Source organism: Odontesthes bonariensis, chromosome 1, assembly GCF_027942865.1.
Source record: "Odontesthes bonariensis isolate fOdoBon6 chromosome 1, fOdoBon6.hap1, whole genome shotgun sequence".
Classification (NCBI taxonomy): Eukaryota; Metazoa; Chordata; class Actinopteri; order Atheriniformes; family Atherinopsidae; genus Odontesthes; species Odontesthes bonariensis.
Window position 1 is genome coordinate 13,548,621 of NC_134506.1, and position 26,541 is coordinate 13,575,161.

The 26,541-nt window shown below is 44.5% G+C and overlaps 1 protein-coding gene across 11 annotated transcripts; it reads right to left on the reverse strand.

Annotated features, from left to right (window-relative positions):
* Window positions 1-25,825, reverse strand: tle3b (TLE family member 3, transcriptional corepressor b). Of its 11 annotated transcripts, none has more exons than XM_075474646.1 (22): window positions 25,435-25,825; window positions 24,658-24,876; window positions 24,075-24,175; window positions 23,750-23,813; window positions 22,262-22,306; window positions 16,932-16,994; window positions 16,337-16,411; window positions 12,927-12,965; window positions 10,636-10,838; window positions 10,414-10,471; window positions 8,039-8,155; window positions 6,903-6,953; window positions 6,355-6,510; window positions 5,482-5,617; window positions 5,070-5,242; window positions 4,738-4,814; window positions 4,397-4,646; window positions 3,555-3,802; window positions 3,304-3,451; window positions 3,036-3,186; window positions 2,308-2,384; window positions 1-1,908 (listed from the first exon to the last, which is right to left on the reverse strand). In XM_075474646.1, the coding sequence occupies exons 2-22, from the start codon at window positions 24,679-24,681 to the stop codon at window positions 1,801-1,803; spliced, it is 2,364 nt and encodes a 787-aa protein (XP_075330761.1). In that variant the 5' UTR covers window positions 24,682-24,876; window positions 25,435-25,825; the 3' UTR covers window positions 1-1,800. The 11 variants fall into 11 exon arrangements, with proteins under 11 accessions (XP_075330761.1, XP_075330753.1, XP_075330744.1 ...); XM_075474638.1 differs by having other exon boundaries at window positions 10,636-10,841; XM_075474629.1 differs by having other exon boundaries at window positions 16,307-16,411.
* Window positions 25,826-26,541: the final 716 nt, after the last annotated feature.

Consider the following 26,541-nt stretch of genomic DNA (forward strand, 5'->3'; position numbering starts at 1 on the left):
TTATACAGCAATGCACACGAGTTTATTGTCATGCTTAAGAGGCCACAAAGACGGCACCACAAGCAAAACGTTGTGCAGTATCTACCAAAGGCCAATGCGCCTCAGAGTAGGCAGCACATAGTTTTAAGGTTCACAAACTTCTATAGTGCAACTTCATATTATTCCTTTTTGTTTAACTGTGACGTTATTCTCTCCGAGTAATTTGCCAACGCAACCATTGAAATGCCGTTACGTAGCTTCCACAGTAACACGATACAAGTATGATGGAGAAGTCATTGGTGCACAGAAGAAGAAAAAAAAGGGAATAATTCAACGTTTTGGGAAATAGTTTTTAAATAAGAACACAAAGACCGAAAAATCACTGGTCCCTACCAAAAAGAGCCTGTGGTCAGCTTGAATATGTAAAAATTACAACTTTAAACGGTCTCCAGGCTACATCTGCAGGACAAAGACCAAAAATGATGCAAAACGTTGAACTGTTCCTTTTAATCGTTTGATATAACTTTAGTCAGTAACAGCAGCTGAAACTCTGAAACTCTAGAAAAACAGTTTTATTGATTCATGAACAACTGTACGTTTGTTTTCAGTGCCGACAGCATTTGCTACATACTTTGGTGCGATTCAGAGCTGCTTTTGGCCCTTTATCTTCTCGTGGTAAATGCCGACAGGATCAGGAGCACAGTGTACAAACCAGACTTATTGTCCATAATCTCTAGTATTTCTGTCATTTACATCTGAACGTGCTTCCCTCCATCCTCACGGACACTTTACAGGCACTGAACATTTCTGTGAAGACAGACTGATGTGTGCAGTCTGCCCGCCTCCTCATCACAGCCGAATAAACATATTCCGGGAATATTAAAATACAAAAGGCAGAGGGAATCCACTGGCACCAATTGGACTGTTTGAGTTTAGTCTGACTAAAAATCAACATCATTATTACGTCAAGTTAGCAGAAGTACTCAGTCGTTCAGTTTGTGCCTGTCGCAATGCTTCTGCTGTCAACTGAGGTCCAAAGGTTGGGCTAAATGTCAACATCCCCCATCTCCCAAAGTCAAACAAGGTAGAACAAACAGGGAGAAGAAAGCACAGACAGACCAGAACACTTTGTACACTTGCTTTTGTTTTTTTTGATTTATACAGAAGTAAATTTACATCCATCTTCCTGAATTTTTTTTTGTCCCGTTTGATCCCAGTGGTCCAATCCAGCCGAGTTGGAGGGCTCCGTGTTACAGATCCAACCACGTATTCATGGTCCAGTAAGAGCAAAAAGCCATTTTTGAATCTCCAGGAAGTCTTACGTGATGAATTCATGTGCTCCTCTGATTCTTGTAAAGACCAGCCTGCAGTATGTGCTTTAAGATTATCAAAAGGTTCTAGTCTAGGTTCTGGACTTGGATATCATGGACATGAGAGAGTGGGCCAAAAACAATACTCACTAGTACACCCAGGACATGAAAATATATATATTCTTATATATAAAATGTTTATTTAATCCAATATGTACACTTTGTACAAGATGTCTGGGGAATGAGTTTCTCAGAAATGAAGCTCCGGTTTACATCCAAATATTCTGAAAGAATCTCAGAACTCACAAAACGAGCCAGCCTTTTAAAAAAAAAAAAAAAAAAAAAAAAAGCCCAAAGGTTTCCAGTACATCCTCAGAACAACAGTGCTGTCGATTTCCACAAATAACATTTGAAAAATCTGTAGTTTGCCTCCAGCCATAGTAGTTCGCAGGTGGAAGAAGAATAAAAATCCAATCAGAAGTGCTGACACGGAGCGGGGAGCCTCTTCTCGCTAGTAGATGACCTCGTACACGGTGGCCTTCTTGTCGCCGGATCCCGTCACAATGTATTTGTCATCTGCGGAGATGTCGCAGCTCAGGACAGAGGACGACTCCTTCGACTGTGGACGTAAACAATCATTAAGAGTCACAGTTTAAGCCTACATGTGGTCATACACAGTCTGCTCTGATTTCAGTTGCCATAGAAACAACTAGGGCTTTGGTGGCTGACATCAGTCTAACCATGACCCATAAACCACCAGGTTTTCCTTTCCGCCTTCACCGCTCAGGACGAAGGATTGAATGGACGAGGTGTTTTCTAACTGAATTTAACTAAACCCTGAATTAATATGTGTAATGAGGGGATTTAAGGTAAATATAAATGTGCCGTCATTGATAAATGGACATAATTCTTTCACATATTTGATTGATCACCTCATTATGACCCCATTACGTTAAAACATTCCAAATGTACGGAGCCTGGAACATGTGACACTGTGATGGATCTCCAGCCTGGTTACCTGGAATATGCTGGCTCCATAAGGAGTCCTCCATGCGTTCAGCAGGTTGTCCTTCCCTGTGCTCACAAACCATTTACCTGCAGATAATAATCACACACATAATGTAGGAGACTCACAGTTCTTCAGTTGGCAGATGTTTTAATTAGAGACAACAGCAGCTTTTCTTTCCAACAGGCACAAAGTAATGAACAGATTTGTACAGGCTTCCCTGTTACAACATAAATCAGTGCTTAAAATACTTGTTTTTTAACTAATTAGCTACACTTATTAGGATTTTGAATGTTTACTACTAATATAACATGTATGGAACCTCAGAGCCCACGTTAACTGGATCTGTACCTCGGTTAAAGAATACTGAAGCCCTTTTATAAATATTAAACACCAATAACCAGCGACTGTTACCAATTATAATCATTAAACAAATGCAGATTTTAGGAGAAGAACATGTCTGATAATTAAAACACTTGTAATGAGTGGTTTATATGTTTAGAGAGTAGGTGTTGATCACTCAGTACAAAAGACTACTTTAATTCATCTAAATAAATTAGGTCTAACCATTCTAATTCTGTTGAACTTTGGGATAACGAGGTTACGTTTAAGTGTGACAGATCTAGTTTCATTTCCTGTTTAAGTCTCCTTTCCACCGTTTATAAAAAAAAAAAAAACACTTTTCCCTCCCCACAGGACTCAAACAGGTGTGTTTGCTTATAAAGAAGTCTGTTACTTACCACAGTAGGCGAACTTGAGTGAAAGCACACAGCTTTCATGCAGGTGCAGCTGGTACTTGTCAGGCTTGGTGTGGTGAAGCACTTCCACGTTGCTGCTTTCCATGCCCACAGCCAGCCATTCTCCAGTGGGACAGTAGCCCAAAGAAAAGATCTGCGACAGGGTACAACAATAACAACTTCAGAGGAGGCCTGTTTTACAGCTAAGAGACACCGAATGCGTTCATCTGGAGAGACTGTAAAGGAGTTTTTCACGTTCTTCCTTATCTACCTGTGAGGTAAAGTCGTGTTGCTGAAGCTGTCGGCCCTCCCTCAGATCCCAGGAGCGGACCGTGTTGTCGAGCCCGCCGGTCCACAGTTTGGTCCCGTCGTGGGAGATGTCGATACAGCTGGCTCCATCTGTGTGGCCCTGGAACTGCCTGAAATTTAAAAAAAAAAAAAAAAAAAAAAAACCACACTCATCAAGGCTGGAACAGAGGGTAAAAACTCCCTAATCTGTAACGGTGTTTGTCAAGTACGGACCTGACAAGGGTCTGGTTATGGAGGTCCCAGACGGCAATGTTTCCATCGGAGCAGCAGGAGAAGCAGACCTTGGCGTCGGGGCTGATGGCCAGCGCGTAGCAGGCTGGAGCAGAGGAAGTGAGCTCGGCCTTTATGCGAGGCGTCTGTGATGCCAGGTCCCAGATGGTCAGCGTGCTGGCCTCGCCTCCCACTATTAGGGTGCGGCCATCAGGCAACAGCTTGCAGGAGCGGATGTAATTGTCTCTGTTCTGGAGCAGAAACAAAAGCAGAGCATCATCACCATCTTAATGAATGGATGTCATTTTTGGGGGGTTAATGAATTTAATTCTACAGAGATGTCTGCAGTGCAGCTCACTGCATTATTTTAGGTTTATTTTACAAGTGAAGATGTGGATGTCAGCCTTAATGGGAGATACAGAGTGGGGCTGGAGCTGTTGGTCGGCTGTGATAGCTTTATGAAACCAAACTGCACTCTGGACACACCTTCAGAGTGTGGGAGGCCGTATGAGCTGAACGGCATGACGCTGTGGTATCAAAATGAGAAACGAGAGGCAGTTTGAAGGAAGTAATGAGCTGGGTAATGGGAGACAGGATCGGCCAATCAGAACATCATTACTCAGCAGGCCTTTTTCCCCACCAATGATTGTTTGAGCACAGCAGTGAGACACTTCACTGAATTATTCACATCTTTGTTGGGGTCTGTGGCTGCGGCTAAAGAAAACTCTTGGTGGAGACTGTTCAGAGACCTGATGAGGAAACTGTTTTTCCCACTACAGTTGGAGAACAAAAAGAACAAAAAAAACATCATCCCCAGTAACAAAAGGGTAAGTTTAACTGGTTACCAGGCAGTCGAGCTGGGACACTGGGCTCTTGCTTCCTGGTTGGCTGATGTCCCAGATTTTCACGCAGCCCTTGCCGCCGGTGTAGACATGACGTGTGGGGTTGCTGATGGTGACGGCACACACCACTTCCCCGTGGCTCAGTGTGTTAATCTGGCGGGCGTGGCGCGGGATGCCAGGGCCGATCAGTGCATCTGGAGGAAAGGGAACGGGCTGCATCTGACCGTCAGCGCTCACGTGAAAAGAATAAGCTCTAGGGAGGACAGAGGACACAAACGTTCAATTTGAGCTAAGGAGCAGAAGATATCCAGTTAAACTAAAACTGGCCAAATGCAAATACGCACGGTTTTCCTCCAGAAATGGAAGTGAGGCTCGCTGACAGGCCTGAAGCTCTCATGTGAGGATGAGGGTCAAACCCCGCCTGCATGAGGAGGAGATAACAGACCTGTTAGCCTAAGCTAATATTGCCTCCAACATCTGGAGGTACAGAAAAGCTCGACACGTGGCTAAAACTAAAGCTAATCAAAGCCAGAGAGTCTTTCTACATTTTTTTTTATTATGAACACACAACAGGCAGAAACTGTCTCAATGAGTTGTGGATAATACATATTAGTGCTGGAAGAGACTCTTTATGCTGTTGGGAAAAGGAGGAAGGAGTCAAATCTGGGCTACTTACAATTGGTGAGCGTCCATAGGCGGCGGCAGCTGCGGCGCTCATCTGGGGTGAGATGAGACCTGGATACACGCCTGGGCTGGTCAGGGATCCGTTCATCTCATGATGACCCATCATGGCAAATGGGGTGGCATAAGAACCAGCAATGGACAGTGGTGTGCGCAGGGCCGGGGCAGCTGGAGACGCACAAGTTTTATTTAGTTTAATAAACAATTCAGCATATTCATAAGATGGTGTTCCCCGATCGGAAAGCTCCGACAGCCACTGCAGTAACAGTTCAGTCTGATAAAATGCCAATCTCAACTTCTTTAACCCAGTGCTGGTTTCTTTTTTATTTATTTATTTTTTAAAGGAGAACAGAACGTGTAGTTTTTGCCTGAAATGACCAACAAAGCTCATAGATGGAGAATATTACCTAGTGCCTCCATGCCGGGTGGTTTTCCAATCGTTAAAGGTCGGAGTCCCGGAGTGGTGCTAGTTCCTGGTGTGGGTGCCTCATTCCTCGGTGTAGGTGTGTTGGACTTGAGGCTCGGTGTGGAAGACTTGTCATTCTATAATAGAGATAATCTTTAGCCTCAGGGTGTTTGGTATCCTCTCACTGAAAGCTGTAAATCTCTCAAATACACAGACACACACAAGTGAAACCACTTCCAAAATCAAAAATACACCCAAGAGCAGGAAATCCAGAGTGAGTGGACGGCTTCAGTTAATGCCATCTAACACGGACACTTCATCACGGCTGCGTGAGTCTGTGTGTTGGAGTTAGGGCCGTCAAGCTTGTCAGGAGTAGCTGGCCTAAACAATTCACCCTGCTCATTTCAAGTGAGTCTTGAGCTTCCTAAAACATCATAATGAAGGACGAAGACAAGCTGAGCGTCATTACAGGTGGAGGAAGGGGATTATAAATGTACCCTAATCCAGAGTGAAAGGGTTTATGTAAAACTAACACGTAGCTGGTGTGTGCTTTAAGAGAAAATGGAGGATGAAGGGGAGACGATGAGATGAAGCACAAAAAGACAGAGACAGCAGATCTCCTGCTGCCATGTCTCTGGGTTATTTACAGCCTCAGGGCGATGGAGAAATGACCATTTATTGGTTAAGCCATAAAGGAGATTGAGAGGACTGAGCCATAGGGTTTGATTTCCTAGGAGTGCATCCACCCTCTGCCCCCTCAAGCTCCGCACACCAGCCAACTGCTAAGCCTGCGTATTAGTCTTTCACAAAGACATCCACTTCACTTGACAAATGCCCTTTAGTTTGTCAGCCGAGGCTTCATCCCCACACTCACGTGGGCGTGGTCCTTTGCCTTGGAGGATGGCGTGCTGCCCGAGGAGGCGACAGAGGCGGGGCTGTTGGGGGCAGCATCCTTCTTCAGCACTCGTGACTTATCCAGGCCATTTTCAGGAGGAGAGTGAGCAGGGCTGACTCGAGGCGTGGCTGGATCCTGTAGAGTTAAACGAGACAGACAGAGAGCAAGACTGAGCAAACAGACCCGAGGAAAGCCAGCGGCGTGCACATGTAGGTCAAACAAGCCGGGGCCTCATGTGCAAACACAGATAAATATACTCATGTATGCTCATACTCTCCTTCACACACATGCATGCACTTTTCTTTCACCTGTCACACCCTTTACTCTTTATCTTACGTTCTGCATGAATGGCAAAAGAAATACAGCGAGTAAACACACTCTCAAAGCACACAACCAATATTATGACAGACTTTTTGACAACATGGGGAAAGGTGTCGAGGCTTCTGCAGACAAAGGGAGCCGTGTTTGGTTTCTGTGCAGCCGTCATGCTGAAGAATGTGACCGAGCAGCTCCAAACCTCATCTTACCTCATTGGAAACATCCACCACCAAGTCGTCACTTTTGTCTCCATCGCTGTCCTGAGATTTAAAGAGAAATGGACTCTGCTTAAAGGGTGGCCATTAACTGTGGTAAAGTTGCATAAACTACATCAGATTTATGGACCAAAATGAATTTGTTTTCTGCATGTCACAGAGGCTGAAACCTCACAATTATTTCTACGTCTTGTGTACTAGTAAACAGAACATGACGGTAAGTTTAGTAAGATTCCTGCAAGCATTTGTGCACATTCACTTTAAGCTTAAAATACAGTTTGTTAGCTCCGCGTTTGCATGTTCATCGTGGCTGTCTCGCATATCCTGCGCTTGTTTGGTGCGTCCTCAGAAATTAACGTAGCACATGCGCAAGCTGCAGTACATTGGAGGCTCATTTATGCTGTTTATGTATGTAAATAGGTGCATCCGTTTCAAGCATCAGGCTTTACTGTCCACATACTCCCCTGCATGTTTTACTTTGGCGTGGTTGTTGGTCGCTTTTGAATAAAAACACCAAAAAAAACAACTTAGCCTTCACTCTGATGAACACAGTTACCCTTTCACCTTAAATTTAAAGCCTTAATGACGTTAAAGGGGAACTGTTTTATTTGACATTTTGTACTAGATGTTCGTTGATATTACTCCGCCACCACTAAGAAAATAGTTTGAGCATGAACGAGCTGCCAAATAAAACACGACAGAAGCAACTTTTCGCCACGAAATTTGATATGGATTACCAGTGCACACCAGTAACCACTCCGGTGAGTTGATGATTTTGAAAACGGACGTTTATGGTGCTTTTACGGAGCTTTTTGGACATGCGCATGACTTGCCGTTCTGAAGCAGGTTGAGAAGAATCAAAATTAGGCAAATACCGGAGACAGCAGTAAACATCAAAAAAGCGGTGAGGGGGGTTCTAAAACATTGCAGACGACTCACGAAAGAGGCTTAATGTTGAAAATACCGCAGTTATCCTTTAACAGGCTCTAAACTCTTTTTGAATTTGTTTTTTTATGCACAACTTCTGTCTCCGAGGGTGAACTTCTTCAAGATTGTCAGCAAAATGAAAGTTGAAATCAGCAGTAAACTCAATGCAAACACTGGAAGCCAACAAATTCACCAACACTCACATATCTGCTGTCTTTGTCGTCCACTTTGCGTTTCTTGGAGTCGAGGCCATAGTCTGAAGAGCTGCGGTGCTTCTCACTCGCTGCCCGCAGGCTGTCTGACGGTGACACCGAGTTATTCTGCCATAAACAACACAGAGGCAACATCAGACTTCAGTTCTCTTTCAGCCGTCTCTACACCCTTAAACTGACATTTTTAATGATAATATATCATATAATACACTGAACATATATGATGTATGCTTCCACGCCAATAAGCTGTGTTGCAGCCTTGTTCAATCTAAAGTGAGGAAACGAGCTCATGTTGCTCCATCTTTCACTTCAAATAAGCCTGTCGCTCAGTTCATGTTTTGAGATGTAAACTGTAAGCTCTCAAGAGACCAGAAGACCAACAGTAATCAATAGTGAAATAATAAAAACCCTGCATCTACATCCAGACGTCACTCTGGAGTATTTTCTTAGTCAGAACTGTGACAATAGTAACTCTTAAGCGAAATATGAAATGCTCCGGGACTGATTTGGGATGATGTAGCTGAGGCTCTTTGGACAGCTCAGCCATGTTGCTGCTGCCAAACCAGTGGAGCGAGGAGGAAACAGATGAGGCAGCTAAGCAAAGCCACAAACCCTCTAGAAGACAAAAACCCTAACTGGTAAGGTGGTTTGTGGAGCAGACTGCGAGAAAATGTGAAATATATATCCAGACACTACCTGACGTGTAATGTTGTTGACTCTGTCTCTCGCTGAGAGACTGTAAAACCACGTTAATAGCGGCTACTGTGGGACAGGTCAAAACTACTCAGAGGAAGAAGACTGACAGCATGAGTTCATGAAAATCATTCAGATTTTTTTTTTTTTTTAAATGAAAGAAATAAAAAGAGGCTATTGAGGGAACAGGGACAAGAGAGCAATGTGAAGAGGCAAAGCGGGTGTTGCCAGAAGAGAAAGGAACCATGAAAGAGGCAGAGTGAGAAAATTGGGAGGTGAGAAAGAAAAGGGAGCAAAACAGGAAAGGAAGTTGGCAAGCAATGAGAGCGTAGCAGTGTGGCAGTGAGTTTCCCCCACTAGTGGGAATGCCCAGACAGGCTGGCACTTTCTCAGAAGCTGCAAACAGGGTTTTTGTAGTCTGGTGGCTGGTGGGGTAGCGCTGCCAATCACACTGAAAGGCACAGAAAGAGATGGTAGGTGGGTGTGAAGGCAAAATAACCCAGAGGCCAGCTCACGTTATGAGGCAGCGAGACAAATCTCTGCCTCGGTGAAAGAGAATGGAAGATGATGTCTGAGGAGAAAGCTGAGTGGCACAGAAAGGTCAGCCCAGAGAAAGGATGGCACAAAAAAAACCTCGAGAGCCAAGCAGAGGTGAGACTATTAAACTGTGGTCAAGCAGTTAATCGTACACCTCCTTTTTAAAGAGCTTCTTCCTTGGCCACCACACAAATTGAGACTTTCCTGACCTAGTTCATTCAGCAGCTTTCTGCCTCCTCTTCAGGTCAAAGGATGGAGATTTGTTCAGCTACCGTTGTGGAAAAGAAAGCCACCACGAGTTTTAGTCTGGCTTAGTGCAAAGATGCAGTCTGAGAAAAAAACCAGCTACAGTATAACGGTCTGTGAGGCTTAGACCCTTTAAGGATTGCTTATATCAGTAACCCGGCACTTCCCTCCAACTGTGCTATCAGATGACCTGAAACAAGGAAGACTACAAAGAACAGAGCAGGGTGGCGTGGAGATCAGGTAAGGTGGTACAAGCAGCCGTCACCAAATGAGAAGGAGGGGGGAGGGGGGGTTAGGTTCCCTTCTGACATGAGTAGGCCCATTCAGGATGGTCGGTCAATGGAAACTTAATCTGGCCGAGCAGATCCAACAGAGCGTTACACTCCAGCTAACTGAGAGCTTTAAGCCAGTCCAATAAACAAGGAAACATGAGAAGGTAGAGAGATGGGAACAGAGGAGAGAAACAGTGATGGGAAAGGCTAAATGACTGAGACCAGAAGGCAGAGTGGTAAATAAAGGAAAAGGTTGAAAAGCAGTCAGGTATTGGACACGGGGAACATTAAATCCTCTGAAGTGATTATGGAGGAAGAGAAGGAGACTCAAAGTCACTTTTAATTGTGTTTAAATTAAAGGAGGTAGCAGCCTGCTAATCCCTGGCCAGTGATTGGAGTGATTTTTCACCTGGATTAGATGACACTGGCTTATTTGCTCAGAAGTCATTTGATTTCAGTCAACTTATACAGCCCTGAGGACAAAAATGTGTGTGTTCTTACACAGAGAGCATGAATTTATATTTAACAGCTGGCTTAAGTCTATGTAAAGTACACCTGATCACCAATCACAGAGAACCAGAGACACAAAGGAAATGGAGAGTTGTAGAGTCAACATACCGTGCTGGACTCACGTTCTTTCAGAGGCATGGCCAGAGGCAAGTGAAAGGATGAGGGGCCAGGAGGGAGGAAAGCAAAACACAAATTATTATGAAGGTAACAAAGAACACGAAGAAAAACTTTGTTTTCTAAGTCCAAAAACAAACACGTATGTGTTTCTGGGACGAGACTTATCCTGCTGGGATAACCTGTTCAGGTACGTTTAAGAGGCGGTGCTCCTCACCTCGGTGCTCCAGGTCGTGGTGGTTCTTCTCATCCTTTACGGGCAAATGCGCCTGACTGCCGAGAGCACCCAGAGCCAGCAGGCCGGAGCCGGCGCCTGACACAGGGGGGATGCCGGGCGGCGGCAGGCCCGAGGGGTGAGGGGGCAACTGGACCGGAGGCCCATGGGCAGCATGAGAGAGATGCTGAGCCTGAAGCTGCTGCTGCTGTAAACAAATGTAGAGACAAGAGAAGAGACAGAGGACAAGTGGGTCGGCTGGGAAATGACTGCATGAATGACTGCACTCTACTCGAGCATTAGAGCTGGCTTTGGCAACATTTCGATTAAAGCCAAACCGTTTCTGCATCAAAGCAGAGTGACGGTCGCTGCAGGCGTGCGGCTCCAGCTCAGTCACTGCCTGAAGAGACGATAATGACATTGTTCATGGCAGGATGCTGAGGAGATCATCTGGCACGATGCAGTTACCTCTCACACTCTTAGATAAACTTCGCTTTATACATTTTCAAATAATTAAACATTCAGTGTGATTTGTTCATTAAATCACAAAGTAAGTTATTCAAATTAATACCATCAGATGAAATAATTTGTGCAGAAAAGTGAAAGATGTAAACAAGTCATTTTAGAACAAACACGGATGTCTTTTTACTTTTCATTAAACCTAAAATTAAAACATTTTCAAAAGGTTAATTATCATATTTGAGAAGCCGAAAGTGCCGTTTGTTACTTTTCTCAGTTTAAAAGCTTCGACACTAAAGTGAAAGAAACAGAGGAGCAACAACGACACCCACACGCCCAAAAGGTGTTCAGTCTAGAGGCCTGGACTCTTCCCACATCACGCTCTCACTTTTTACTGAGGGTACATGGCCTGTCAGCTGCGTTTGATGCAACAACACCTCACCTCCAGTCGCCAGAACTGATACCGAGTGGCGTTGCTCGGCCTTAAACTGGCATGCTCCAATCATAGCTGGGACGGTATTAAAAAAAAACAACCCAAAACAATCAATAGGTCTACACTTGAAAACCTCAAAACCTTTCAACACTCTGGGAAACCAAGAAAGCGTGCCCTCCTCCAGCAAAATACATCTGAGCACACACAGTGGAAAACACACACACCTCCCAGGAGGCTGTGAATGTCTGAGAGGCAACCGGAGCCGAGAGTAGATAGACAAGAGTTAAATAGCCACTCAGGCCAGAGGGAAGCAAGTGCTTTAAAACAAGGTTAAATAACACTTTGCACATCCATCAGTTGCCTCTCCAAAATAACATGATTACTATTCCGCTTGCTAGAAAGAACTTCGATAACCTCATCCATACATAAAGATGGAGAAACTGGACGAGGGTATATCTAGTGGCTAACCGCATTTAAAGGTTTATTTAGCAGCTGGCCATTATTCAGTCAGCTCATTACGTCGAGACAGACCTGAAATCGGCCAATGGATATTAGAAGCTGGGGGGCAGCGTTGTTAATCGATATGGTTCTGACGCGCTGTGCAGCTTGTTCATTGTGAAAAGGGGAAAAGAGAGCAAAATCTGAGGAGGGAGAAGCAGAATCACAAAAATAACAAGAGAATGAAAGCGAGTGGGCGAGGGATGGAGGCAGGGACATCCCTATTGAGTGTGCCTAATGAGGAAAAGCGTGCAGGGATCATTATCAAGAAGCCTCATTAGCGAGCTGTGGCTGAGGAGAGGAGAGACGAGGGAGGGAAGTCGTGAGGGGTGGAGAGAAGGCGGGGGGGCGGGGGTGTTTCAGAAAATAAATTGCTTTCAATTCAATATTCATGGATAAAGAGCGAGCTTTCTCTCACACTTATCTTTTTTCATTATGTGTAAATGCCGCAGCAGCTCAGGCAACTTCCACAGGAAACAGGCAATTAAAGTTAACTAGGCGAGCTGGCTCCCTGCAGAACAGCACTGTCAGGTGGAACAAGCATCAACAGCACCAGCACAAACCAGCTGGCAGACGGTAATCGCCACGTTACCCACTGTGACTCACAACAGCCCCGTCGCTCATCATGCTGCATTTTCTTCAGTCGTCCAGACAAAGATTAGACAACAACCCACATTAGAAACAAAAACCGATCCAATCAAGACACCGGGAACATTTTTCAGGTTAGTATCCAGGCAAAGGTTGTGTCAGATGTGTGGCATCTGAGAACAGGACGCCCAAAATATCCAAACACACCCGAGTAATGCTTTGTATTCAGGATCAGCATCATCATCTCCCTCCACAAAAACAGATGTTAAAACAGCAAACCAGGCAATCAAAAACACATTGACTATAAACACTGACCATGAAGGCTGGATAGACGACATGAGGCGGCTGCTGCTGCTGCTGGGTCAGAGGAGAGGAGACATTCAGCCAGCAGTGATAACACACACACACACACACACACACACACACACACACACACACAACACCACCAGAGCTACACCCGTTTGATCATTTTCATTGGTAATTGATCAGTACATCTTTATGTCTATAAAGAGAATCCATTGTGACAAGATATTCACTATGAATCATCAAAAACAAAAAAGTGATAAATCTGCCAATCATTCTGAAACTGTCTAAAACCTGTCATGGAATAAACTATTATCATGGTAAGCAAATGAAACAGTGACAGAGAAAACAGGCGGTGTAGAGGTTGATGCTGTGTTCCACAGATTAGCATTAACACGACACATGATAAGCAGCGCGCCATCTGCAGCCGACTCGTTAACCATTATCCAGCTACAATCTTGTCCTGTGTTGAATCATGGAAATGAATGTGGAGGCATGGAAATGAGGCAGCACCTGACACTTGTCAAATCAGACTCAATCATACGTCTCCTCTGGCAGAAAGAAATGATGTAAAGAGCAGAGAACAGTTTGTCTCTGCTTCTCAGTCCCACCCCTGGGTCAGCCTCCTGTTCTTTAATATGAAGCAGAGTCTGAAAGAGTTAATCACTGGTTCACTGTGGACACTTTCTCACCACAGATGCATCAACAGATGTTTGTGTGTCCTGATGTGGACGATCAGACAGCTGTCACTTTATTATGTGAACAAAACTGGCAACAGCATCAATGTATATCGTTCAAATAACAATAAAGTGTCCCAGTTTTAAAGTTTATTTAGGCTTCAAATGATTCACAAGACATTTCTCTCTGTTTTATCTTCTATTTGGTAAACTTCCCACCACTTTTCCATGCATCTGTACCTTTCACATTTAAGTCAAGTAATTTCTCATCTTAGAAAGCTGCCTGATACTTTGGGAGTATCTCGAAGGCTCTACTAACCAAACACCACATCAGCACCGCCTCATGCGGTGTAGATTGATCACCTGCCACGTATTCACACAAATAATTATTGCTCGTTTTCCTCTGTGCACGTGTTCAGTCTGTCTGACTCTAAAAGCAGGCTCACTGTTGTTGTGGACAGTCTCTCTGCTGGTTTTAAAAAGAAAAGAAAATAAGGAAATGGCCAGTAATTACCTTTAAAACTGGGGGTTATACTCCTGCCTCATTTCCCTTAATTGAATTTCTATATGTGCTCTTCATTGGACTAACCTCGGCTAAATTCAGATAATCAAAAGGGTCGAGGTTAAATGTGGTTATCAAAAAGCAGCCAGCCGTACAATTTTTAAATAAAAGCAGAAAATAATGCAAATCTCTTTGTTCAGAATGGACTTGGTGTGTGTTTAGAGTTGTTATTTTTGAGGTGCACTTTCCCTCCATTTAAAATTCTTAACAGTTACAAATTACTAAAGCCCAGAAACCCCAGTGAGAAATTATTCTGGAGAAAAGATATTTGTGCTTTAATCAGATGGCTTTTTCGGTAAAATATGGCTGCCTACTAATAGTTTCTGTCTGGTTTAACTAGTTAAAAAGGTTACTAAAGAAACTTAGCCTGGCTGACGCGTCCACAATCTCGATGAGATGGTGGTCTGGGAACTAGGTGTGCATTTTCTCGTATTTGAGGCGTGGTTTACGAATGCGTAGAGCCGTTTATTGGGCGCTACGAATGTCTATCAAATGACGTCAGGTTCTTCCCATGCTGCTTTGCGCGCGATTCATAGCCAATTGTATCACTTATACCAGATGACGACAGAAATTCGACGAGGAAGAAGAAAAAAATGGAAAATAAAAGTAAACTTGCGCTCTAAGCTACTTAAATTGACAACAAAGTAGGCCTATATGCTATATTCTACATGAATTTTTATGTTGTAGAGTTGTGAATTTATTTTAATAATGGAGAAATTGAGCAGCCTTGCTTTGTTGTCTACAGTAGTAGATCAACCCTCATCTTACTTTGAAGCTCCCAGCTCCCAGAAGTGACGTCGACGCAGCTTTAGCAGCAGAAAAGCTATCAGGCTTGTGTTGATGATAATAATAAACTCCTGGACTATGTACAAACTTCCAAATGCATCGTTTGTGAGTACAGACCATATTTGTACTACTGTAGAAGTTTGGTGTCATGGCATGTGATTTTAGTGTGGTCATTTTGGAGATACTGCCAGGATCCGTTAGCGCTTGTACTAAGCTATTCGGGATAACTCAGCTGATGTTCAGCCAATATCGGAAAAACTTCGGGTGGGCTACTTGGCTGGATGTCACGGTTCAAATGACCCTAGGGTGAATCTACTCCGAAACACTTTCTAAGGCTGCATTGAACGGTAACGTTGTGTCCGCTGTCATGTTGGATTAACACTCTACAAGCTTCGGTGTAGCGCATAGACGTCGTCATCGTCTTGCTGCCCCCCCCGTTCTGTGATTGGTTCCCAAACTCTGGCAAAAATAAGGGCGGTGGTTTCCAGGCTGACTTTGCAGTGAGAATGAAATCGAGCGCAAAGCAGCATGGGAATTCCCAGGCTAAAAGTAACTGATGTCACTTGACACATTAAGTTGTGGTAACCATCAGGGAATAATGAGTAAACATTCCCGTGGGAACAACAGATTTTCCGGTTCGCTCTACTCTGACAACACAGCTTGGAGGTAGCCTAAATATTTCATCTCCAACGTCGTACAAATGATGTACATCGCACATCAGTACCTGCAAAGTTCCTGCTGCTGTTATCTCTGTTGCAATCACAACACTCGTCCTGACCCGACCACTTTAATTCCTCCTGCTATCAGGTCAGAAGTAGAGGTGAGCTGGAACCTTTTATGTAATCAAAGAGCAGCTACAGTGAAATCTGAGAAACTCGATCTGATTTCAGTCTGGACTGTTTCCCTTTATATCAGATGTTCTTTAACTGAGCTGCAGTGAGAAGCTGCGCCCTGTTTGCCGACGGGTCACGGCTAACCAACAATCAGAGAAATTACAGCTGTGAGGCACCATGCAAACATTGTGAGCTCAAAAACTTAATAAACCACTGGAGACAGAGGCAAGTCTGCACAGGTGAGGAGGACATGGCATTACTAGTTTTGTTCTTAGATTGAACATCGAAAAACCTCTGACAGGAGGAGGAAATGATTGCAGATTAACACACTATAGCTGCTTTCATCTCCTTTTCACAGGTTATCCTTAAAGTGCTGCACGTTAGCTTAGCCGTAAAAAGGTGAAATAAACCTACAAGTACAGCGGAACACACTTAAAGGGCCTATATACGCATTAGAGAGCCGGTCCTCCTGTGCACATGCAGTTTTGCCCCTGTCCTCAGGTCATATGAAGGAAGAAGAGGGGGTATACACACAGTGAGAGGCAGATTGGGAAGTCCACGTACCCCGATGATAGCATTCAGCTCAGTCATTGTCACCTGCTTGGCCCGTTCAACAGCCTGAGCCACCTGCTGTTGATGCTGCAGGACACAAACACACAGATTAGACTCTTGATGGGGTTCATCCAAAAAGAACACGCTCACAGCTCTGAGTGAGAGGCAGAAAATGCTTCTTAAGCACTAAATTAGTCTCAGAATAAATCATGAAACAGTCCAACTAATGCAGCTGTACGCTCGATAAATAAAAAGCAAAGCTGAAACCAGGTTCAGAGGGTCGGGATGAAACTTTTTAGTTTTACTTCTGACAAAGACACCTGAAGCCTTCTTTAATACATTTCATCTACTTTATTTTTCAGGAAAAAAAACTGGCTTCTCCTGATTATTTCTACATTTTGTTTGGGTCATTTTCTGATTATCACTTCATCATTAGATAAGAGCTGCATTTTTATAGAAAATGAATTAATAGCTTATTGTGTAAACACGAGTCATACCACTAACAAAGACTGTGGTGGGCGTTAAAATGTAATCTATTTCAATGTCAAATGTAAAAGAAATTACTAATTTTTCTCCTTTTTTGTGCAGCTGGTGGGGTTTAACTCACCTCTTGTGACAAGAAAGGCATGATCTGAGCCAGAATTGCATTGAGGCGTTTGGCGATCTCAGTCTGTGGAAGAGGAGAAAGAAAATGTCAGAACAAGAGTCTCCTCTGTGCGCTGCTGAAGAATGGAGCAGTTTAATTACCTATAAAATACATCAGGGTAGATATTTCTAACCAAACTAGGACCGCCTTAGAACAAATTCTCTTCCCCTTCTCTCCTACTTCCATTAGGCTTGGACCTTATTTTATTAGGAGGCTGAAATATGCTAATACCATCTGGCTGGAGAGAGCCTAATGAGGTCCATACTTCATAATTACAGCCCATAAAGAGAGGGGGGGGGGGCATGCTGAAGCAGACAGGTTAACTCTCTCTGGTCTTATCTAGGAGGCATCTTTGGTATCGACCACACAATATTAGCTAGCAGAGTAAGACGATACTGCAGGCTTCGATGTACACGGAGCACTTTGCTGTGCTGCATTTGGATAAAAGGATACTCTGAGCCGCCTGCCCACCGCAGATGGAGGTCCCAGGACATTTTACCAAAGACCATTTCCTTTTCTAAATTCTGCTCTTTTCACAGAGTCGAGGAAGATGAGGAGCAGAAGAACAGGAACACAAAAGCGTAAAGCAGAATAAAAGGGTGACGTGAAAGCTTCTGATTTGACGCTAAGGTAATGTGGGTTGACTGAACCGGGGGAGGTGAACTAATTGATTCTGAGAGATTAGAGGTGGAGCCCCAGCAGGTGTGTGTGGGTTGAAGAGGTCCTTCCCGCCATTTTATACGCCGCTGCATTCCACTCATTTACTCCCTTAACCTTGTTCGACTGTGAAAAGGAGGAGCAGGAGATGGGAGGAGCCAGTAACTCCTCTCATTTTGGAGGGGGGACCTTTGCTGGCCTGTCAGGAATTATCTCACAACCCCCGTGTGACCTCAGACGCACTGTGCTTTCTCCTCTTCCTCCAAAAGCTTTTTCACACCCCTTCGTGCTAATCTCAGCAACTCTCCTCTCTGCCTCCCCCTTTTCTCTCTGCCTCCCCCTCTTCTGTTGCTGGGGCAACGCTATCTGGCACGACTTATCGTTATGTAAATTGGGCCCGAGCTCTGACCAGAGCAGCCTGTAAAATCATATTAGGCGCAGCACAGAGGCAGGTCATTAAATTGAATTTTCGGCCTGTCGATCTGATCAGCACGGGAAGCTAATGAGGGATAACTGGGAGTGGAGAGGTGGGGAGGGGAGGGGCTGTACTGGGGGGGCAAGCTGGTCTAGAGAAGGGGCAGAGGGGCTCTTTGGGGACTCATAAAGCATCATCATTAGCGAGGGCTGTAAACAATGACATCAGTTGGGTAAGAGGGTTTCAGTGTCACACCACATCCCTGGAAATGGCTGCGAGGGGCATGCTGATGCTCCACTGTCACAGAGACTAAATCAGTCTGTGTCTCACAGAAAGCATCAATTTGTTCACAGCAAATCACCACTTCAGAGCTGCCATTTCAGGCCAGAAACATTCAAGGAATTCATGTCCATTCTGTCTTTTTCTGAATTGTTCAGCGAGAAAAAAAAAAAAAAAAGTTTCTCTCCAACCGGAGCAGCAGTAGGTGACAAGAGGCTGCCTTTTGAAAGTTAAATGCTCCTGAACCCTTGACGTGAAGTGAATTTAACACCCAGGTTAAAATAGTACTTTGGAGCCAGGAAATAAAACAATAGAACAGGCTTCCTTTGCATCCATTTTTGTTTTGCTTTGCGTGGTCATTTATTGTAATGTCACGTCTCAGCTACAGTTTACAGAGAACGTGAGGCCATAAGCGACTCACGCCAACCTGTGAAACGCACTGCAAACACCTCAGCTGAACTGCTACCGTTATCAGCTACATCTGCTTCTTCCTTTTCTAACTGAGTCACCACACTTTGTTCAGACAGCGCTCACACATATTTAGGAAGGGCAAACAGACGCAAGACATATTAGAGCAAATTTTTGACAGCCATTTTGAAGAGGAAAATGCTGATAACACATCCAGTGACTCACAGCACTCAGAGCGACTCCCACTTTACTCTGGAGGAACTTTTTTCCACAGTGCTTTTACTGGCAGAAAGAGTTTATTGTCACTTAAAGCTGCTGAAAACAGAAGCCTTTGAGCCAACAGGAGCTTTTTCACCGCAGCTCCACAATTACAGGTACTCAGCGTTGTCTAGTAGCACCACAGCTTGGAGAGGCTCTCTCCACTGCATCCCTCTGTCAATGGTGCGTTGAAAGCCATTTGGCTGTTTGTCGCTCCAGGCATTAGCCCCCGAGTGGAGCGCAGAGTCTGACGAGGATTCAATTGGCGAGGAAAACAAGTGGCATATGATGGGGGAGGAGGGGGGTGCACGGAGATGGCTGTTTGGGAATTATCTTCTCAGCCAGAGCCGACGAAGAAAGCGGCACTTAGAGGCATCTTGTTCATTACAAATGCATGAGGGATATTCTGCACAAAAAAGAGGCAGCATCCTTCTCAGCAGGGAAACATATGGAAATGGGCTATTTTCCAACACATTACATCCGATTTCGTTGGGGCTCTAGTCAACACGTAGATAATATTTTCATACTCCTCATTTTGAGTTATGCAGCCCATGTTTACAGACAAGCTAAGTCTCACCAACAGCTGGTCAAAGACACACAAACACCCAAACAATAACTGTGTAACAACGAACCAATCATAGCTCCTGTAGCCTGGCTATCAAAATGAAGCATGTCTCACAGCCTGCAGTAACCTCATCAACATCCCCAGAGAGAATCTGTGTGTTTGTGTGGGTTCTTCTCGTCGCTTTGTTTAGGCTTTGACACAGATCAACCATCATCACTTTGGCAAACAATTCCAGGAATCCTGTTTAAATTATTCATTTGCACAAGCTCCTTTTCTCCTTCCCCTCGCTCCTCCTCGCACCCTCTTCCTCCAGGAAATAGACGCGGCTTTCCTTGACAAGCCACTTTCTCCGTTTCCCCTCGCTCATTCAACAGGAAATATGTACACACAGCACATTCACAAAATGGCTTCCTGACGTGGAAATATAACAGAAGACAGCATCGGATCCCTTCACAATTAAATCTTTGGATGAATCTATCATTTTGAGATACAGAGCTGGTTAAAACAAAGCAACCCCCACCACACCACAGTCAGCAGGGCACAATGCTGAGGCAACCTAATGAGCTGCACTAATTAAAATCACTTATTGACAGCAAGCGAGGGTGATTACCTCCAACCCTGCGCTCTTCGCCACCATAAGAGACACTGTCAAAACAAATTACCTCCCAGCAGCCTCGCTGATCCCTTTCATAGCAACCGCTCAGATGTAACTCGACTTACACTATGTTTGTGCGACAAGACACAAGGGCGTAAAGGACACCTGTATGTGCACATGTGCGTTTGTTCATGCCTACTTCGTTTCGTTCTTAGTCCAGTGAATTTAAAACGTTCGTTTCACCCTGCAGTAAATCGTCAACACAAGCAAAGTAACCTGCCCGCCCATCCACCTGCGTCCCTCCTTTCATGCCAATAACAAGGACAGCTAAGGGCCGTCTGTTTACCTCTCGCTGATGTCATCACAAACACTTGTTCGCCAGGCGGAGGAGAGACTGGAGGGTGGCAGGAGTCATGCATTATTCAGAGAGCTCTCCACTGCGCTTATTGACAAACAAATGAGATGCACGGGACAAGTCGATTAACCCGTTTACCCCGAAGCCTCTCCTCTCCAGACTCCATCCACCTTTTCTCACTACTCGTTTTGTCCACTGCCATCAGCATCCACCCCCACCTTACACTGCTTCAACCTCCTTATTGTTGATAAGTGCCTAACAGAAGACGCTCAAGAACGTGGAGGGAGGGGGCGGGCAGGTTTGGCTCCTTAATAAACAGCAAACACAGCTAGTTAGCACGCACACACCAAACGTCTGCACCTGATGGATTGCACAGAGCGCTGCTGCTCTAACCGGGCGACCCTCCCACTGATGCCATTAACCTTCTGGATCTGAGGGCCATGGAGCCTCCACCCCACCGCTCTCCGCCTCCCTGACAGACTCCCACTCTCATACATCATATCGCACAACTAATGACACAAGGGCCATCATTCACATCACATTGCTGGGGTGGTGGGGAGGAGGCAGGAGGGAAAGGCAATAAAAAGACAGGAGGGCACAAAGAGGAGGTAGAGAAGGAGAAATAAAACAAAAAGCTGACTGAAGGAAACAAAATAAAACATGCCGATGTGGGTTTGACACACACAGCAAAAGAGTTCATCTGTACAGTTTAAAGGTGCTCTTTGACCTTTAGAGGGGAACCACTTTTGAGCCAGGACTAAGGTGGATCAGCCAAAGTGTAATCTTAACAAACCTAAAGGTTATCTACCAACCAGATGACCTCCATCTGTTGATCCTGTGTGCAGACTCTTGAGATAAGATGCTAAAATACTCATGTGGTCATGTAAAGATTAGTTTTTATATTTTGAAATGGATCTACAAACCCTGTGATGCCGCTACAAGCCGTTTATATAATTAATCTGGAGTTTGTCTGATGCTCAGATGTTTGATCAATTATATTATATTTTCTCATTTCCATCAACTCATGTTTAAAGACAACAAAAACAAAACGAGTCCACGTTAAAGTAAAACGCACATCTCCAACATGTTTAACAAAACAGGCAGCATCGCTTGCTTTCAGTTGAAGGAATATCCGATCTATTTAGCAGGGTGCATTTTTAATTGGCTTGAAGTTTGTTTTGACCAACGTGCCTCCAACAGTTTGCCTAAAAACAGACTAAACTGACCAAGAAGGCTGCTGGGAAATGTAAGCCACCAAGAAGATTTTAAAGCATCTGCCACCCACCTCTCCTCACTGAAAAGGCCCTTTTATTTTTTGTGGTGCAGAAAGAGCTGTGGTTATTTTCACCCCGTTCATCTGTGGAAGTCGACTCCACTGCTACACGACGCCCAGTGCAGGGTGGCAGCTGAACTAACGAGCTTTTAGCCTGCCTGGCACACAGGATGCAGACAGAACAGCACGGGCATGCATTTGCACGAATACACACTCAGAAGGACAAACTACTCTAAAACACTGTCTGCCAAATACTTCACGTTAATCTTATCAAACCATCCCCATCAGGCAGCGCGCCCTCAGCGTTGTTTAGCCTGTCAGCATTTTCACTACAGGAAGCCAGCATGTGTGTCTTCTAAAGGCTTTAAGGGATATGGGTGAAAACTAAGGTCGGGTATGCATGTTTTCATGCTCCGCAAACACTTGGGGGTGTAAAAACACAAATATTTTGACTGTACACAGACCATCACTGATATGGCTACATACCTGTTTGTGCATCTCTATGTTGAGCCCGTAGGACATCTCATAGTACTGTAAATAGAGGAGACAAAAGATTAAAAAAACAAATCAAAGGCAGATGTTTATCCCTCATGATATTCTGTTTTTCTTTATTGAAGCACATTGTTTGTTGAGAAAAACAGAAGTTTACTGGCATGAAACAATAAAACAATCAAATAGAAGCTGAAAGCCTGTTGCAGAACGATGTTGAACCACTAAAAAAAAAAAAAAAAAAAAAAAAACACAAATTGACAACTTCATGTTTTTTTGCTGCCGCAGCAGACAGACTTGTTTACTTCTGGTTGGCACAAACAACATCTCTGACCTCAAAAACCAAGAACACACGCGATTATCTGTTAATGATTGCAAAAACTGGATCCACCAACAGACCAAAACTAAAACCTAGTGCCTTGTCTTGTTTATCAGGTTCCCTAGAAGGAAAATAATATGTTTTAGATTCTTTAAGTTGGGACGTATTTACACAGATTTGTCTTCAGGGAGCTTGAAACTGAAATTAATTTCAGTATTGAATCAATGTTTCTCTTAACCCGTTACTGCACTTTTATAGAAGTCAGGTACCAACCTTAGAAAATGTGGTTTAAATATGACGTGGAAAGCAGTGGAACAGTGCCTAAAGCGGAGCAACAAAAACTGCCAGACTGTGGCATAATTTTCAGTGAGCTGTACAGTTATGTAATCATTTCATATTACTTGCGGATCTTTAATAGAATTAAGGTCATTTCTAAGTGCTTTTCTGTCTACAACATGTCAGAAAATCCCTGAGACAGCTTCAAAAACCAACTCCTTTGTCCACTGACACACAAAAATCCAAAAAAATGTTGTTAAAAACCATAAAAAACAAAGCAGCAAAGCTTCACGTGTGAGCTGCCATAAGGAGCTAATTTTTAGCCTTTCTGAATGAAAAACAAACTAACACAATGAACCAGCCAGCTCTGTTTCTGTCGTACACAGAAGATTCAATCTCGTGCTGAGCTGGATATGTCTGTTACGATAGCTCTTGCATACATCTTACAATATGTGGTTATTAAATATTTGGCCCTAGCAAGTCATCGTCAGAGCCCCCCGCACCGACAGAGGGGTAGATGCGAGACCCCCACGGTTCACTTTGTGAGTCTAAGAAGAAACAGGAAACCCTCTGATTCGCGCACAAAGCCCGCAGAGCAGTGATTAACTCCCAGTGGGTCATGTTGGGGGTGTTAGGGAGGGGGTCACAAAAAGCGCCACAGGGTGGGGTGGGGGGGTGGGGGGGGGGTTGTCGTCACACCCCACAATCAACAGCTAGACATTTGACCCCTGCTAAAGTTTCAACTGCCCCCACCCTGAACCCTCTTATCCAATGAATACAGGCCTGAGTCTTGTCGTTGAAAAACGCAGCGACTACACCACCTGTGATTGCTCACCTGAGGCTAAAGGGAGGAGACGCCGTTAAATCAGCTTCGCGGTTACAACACTTACCATGACATAGTGGCGCTGCATCTCTGTCTTCTCATTGGCCAGTTTGTCATACTCCACTTTAAGACTTGAGGAGAAGAAAAGAGAAAAAATAACATAATCTGTAATGAAAGTTCAGGACTGTCTGACACACTGATAAGCCAACACTTTGACTGCGCAACACATCACCGACGTGTTTACAATTTAAAATAGGTGACACAACATATCAGATTTTGTGACCAAAAGTGTCAATCTACTATGAGAAGTTGTAACAGGATAAAACAGAAGCAGCTTCCTCTTATTATCAGTGCCAGGAAGCCAGTGCAGTTTACAGCAGGCCAGTCGTTACCTGTGATACTGGGCCTGCAGGAACTGAAATTCATCTTTGATCCTATCGCAGGACTCTGCCACTGTGAACTTGAAGCCGGGCTGCCCCGGCTGGTGTGGTGCCTGAAAAGGGCAACATGGAAATACCACAGGTGTGAAAAACATCATCACATCTCCCTCCTGCTTTTTTTCCCCTCTCTCATGGTTTGTCCTCTCATGTCCCCTGAGCCACGGAGAAGAGGGCTGCTTTCACCCATCAACGCAGCAGGAACAAAGGCAGACTACCAAATCCACCCAGAAAGTAACATTAGGTGATAGGCACTGGATAATGAGAGGTGTTGGATTTAAAAATGCAACTACAACTAATCGCAGTCAGAAACAGGAAGCACTGGATGATCTGCGTTTTCTTACACACAAAACCTCAGATGTTTTTTTTTGTTTTGCTAATAGACACCATGTGAGAGTGAAACCCCTCAGCAGCACCAATGCAGACCATAAACAGGAAGGTGTGGATCAGGAGCTCCATTCTGAGCTAATTAAGCCATTTTTTTGAAGGGTGGTGAATTTGCATCAATTAACAAACAGTGACAAAGACAGCTACTTACCGGATGCCGGCCTTGTGGATACATGTTGAGTCTTTTACTCAAGGGAATCGGTGTTTTTTCGCCCCTTTCCGTGTGTAATCCCAGTGAAGGTGCGGTAAATCACCGCCACCCCCCACCCGTCTTCGCAGGATGGCGGCGGACAAAGCCTTTTTCTCGGCTGCGAGGCGCACTCTCAGAGCCCGACCGCTGGATGTTTCTCCCCCTCAGCTTTTCTTGCACCTAAACATGAATAAAACGAAGCACCACCGAGGAGCTGGATCAGATCTACACCACACAAGCCGACACGAAACAGGGCTTTATTAACTTAAACGATCAGACCTGCCGTCTGTTACGTAAAATGAAAAAGTCGCTTTCAATCTCTGCGTTTTCCCCCTCTTAGAAATTCACATATTTCCCAAGTTATATTGAATTCTCTATCTGGCGCTTTGATTTGCATTACAGTGAGGAGAACAATCAAATTGTGCTGGATCCCATGTGCGAAATAAATCCTAAAGTTTTTACTTCTGAGCACAGCAGCAGCGGCACGATGCCTTGTTTTTCTCATAAATTAACGAGCTGGCTTCCATAAAGAGAGAAGAACACACGCAATCGTGTTTTGGTGGTCCGGGAGGATCAGAAAACAAGAAGCTGCTGCTGTTTTCAAAGTCGGCTCCCATAAAGCCGCACCACCACCACCACCACCCGCCTTGTTAGCGGCTCTCTTCATGTAGCCCTTTTACCTTTGTCTCGACTGATTCCTCCCCTCCTCTGCACAGGTAAGAAATAGTATCCACTCACGGTTTAATATCCTTCACTTGTAGCCGTCAACGCGGACTGAAGCGAGCGGAAAATGTCTGTCTTCGTCTCTTTTTTTCGTACACTTCTTCTTCTTCTTCTTTGGCCCCTTGAGAGTGCTTTAAGCCCGGTGATTCCGAGGCGGTGAGCGTCGCCCCGTCCGGTCGGACGCTGGAAACCCCTCGATTAGAGCGGGTTGTTGAGCGCAGACAACTTCAAACACAGCCTATATTAGATCCAGCAGCGGTCCACTACTGTTCCTGCATTCCTGATATTATGATCTGACGACTAAACCGGGTATTTTTGTTAAAAATGTCGACCGTTGAGAAATGCACCGCCAGGCTGCCGTTGGGTACCTAGTTCCTCAGCCGCGCGCTGTACCACACACAGACTGTGCACTGACACGAGGACCCGACTGTCGAGAGAGGGCCCCGCTCTAACCAATCAGATTCTCCAGAGGAGTTTGGCACAAAGGACCAATCACGGCGCGATTACCCCACGTGGGGTTTCCAGGAAAGAAGGTGTTCTGATTGGACTGTAATACGTGACCTCATATGTTCGCCATTTTGGATGTGAAGTGACATTTCTGTGCGTTCAACAACTTGTTCAAAACAAAGGTAATAATTTATATGTCCGTACGTCGCAGCCCGCTTTCAGTGTTTCACATAACAGCGGAGCATACATAAATGTCTTTTATCACTTCAAACGGTGGGCATTTTGATACACACCTTAGTTATAAACACGAAATTAACCGCACTTGTCAAGGGCAGCGTTTATATTTATTTTGTTAAAGACATTAGATAGTGTTAATAATTATGTATGAAGCTAAAGTGACTCAGAACGAGTTTAATCCTGAAACAAGAAGAAAACACTGTATGCATTCAATAGGAAACAGAGGTGCGAATTGAAATGTAGTTCTCAGTACTAAACCGAGAAAAGCACAACAATCCACTGAAATTCATTCAAAACTGGAAACACGCAGAGGATCTTTTGAGTGACTTAAATTGATCGACCTATTTCTAACGAGACATCCAGCATATACAAGCTTTTCTACCAGCAAGCACCAAGTAGGCTTTAACACGTCTGCGCCTCAGCCTATCACGTGTTGCT

Coding starts and splice junctions, on each gene's coding strand:
- tle3b (XM_075474502.1), bottom strand. CDS start 24,681: ATGTATCCACAAGGCCGGCATCCG. Junction 6,954..8,038: donor ACGACAAAGACAGCAGATAT/GTGAGTGTTGGT, acceptor TTTAAATCTCAG/GACAGCGATGGAGACAAAAG. Junction 3,187..3,303: donor AACACGACTTTACCTCACAG/GTAGATAAGGAA, acceptor ACCCTGTCGCAG/ATCTTTTCTTTGGGCTACTG.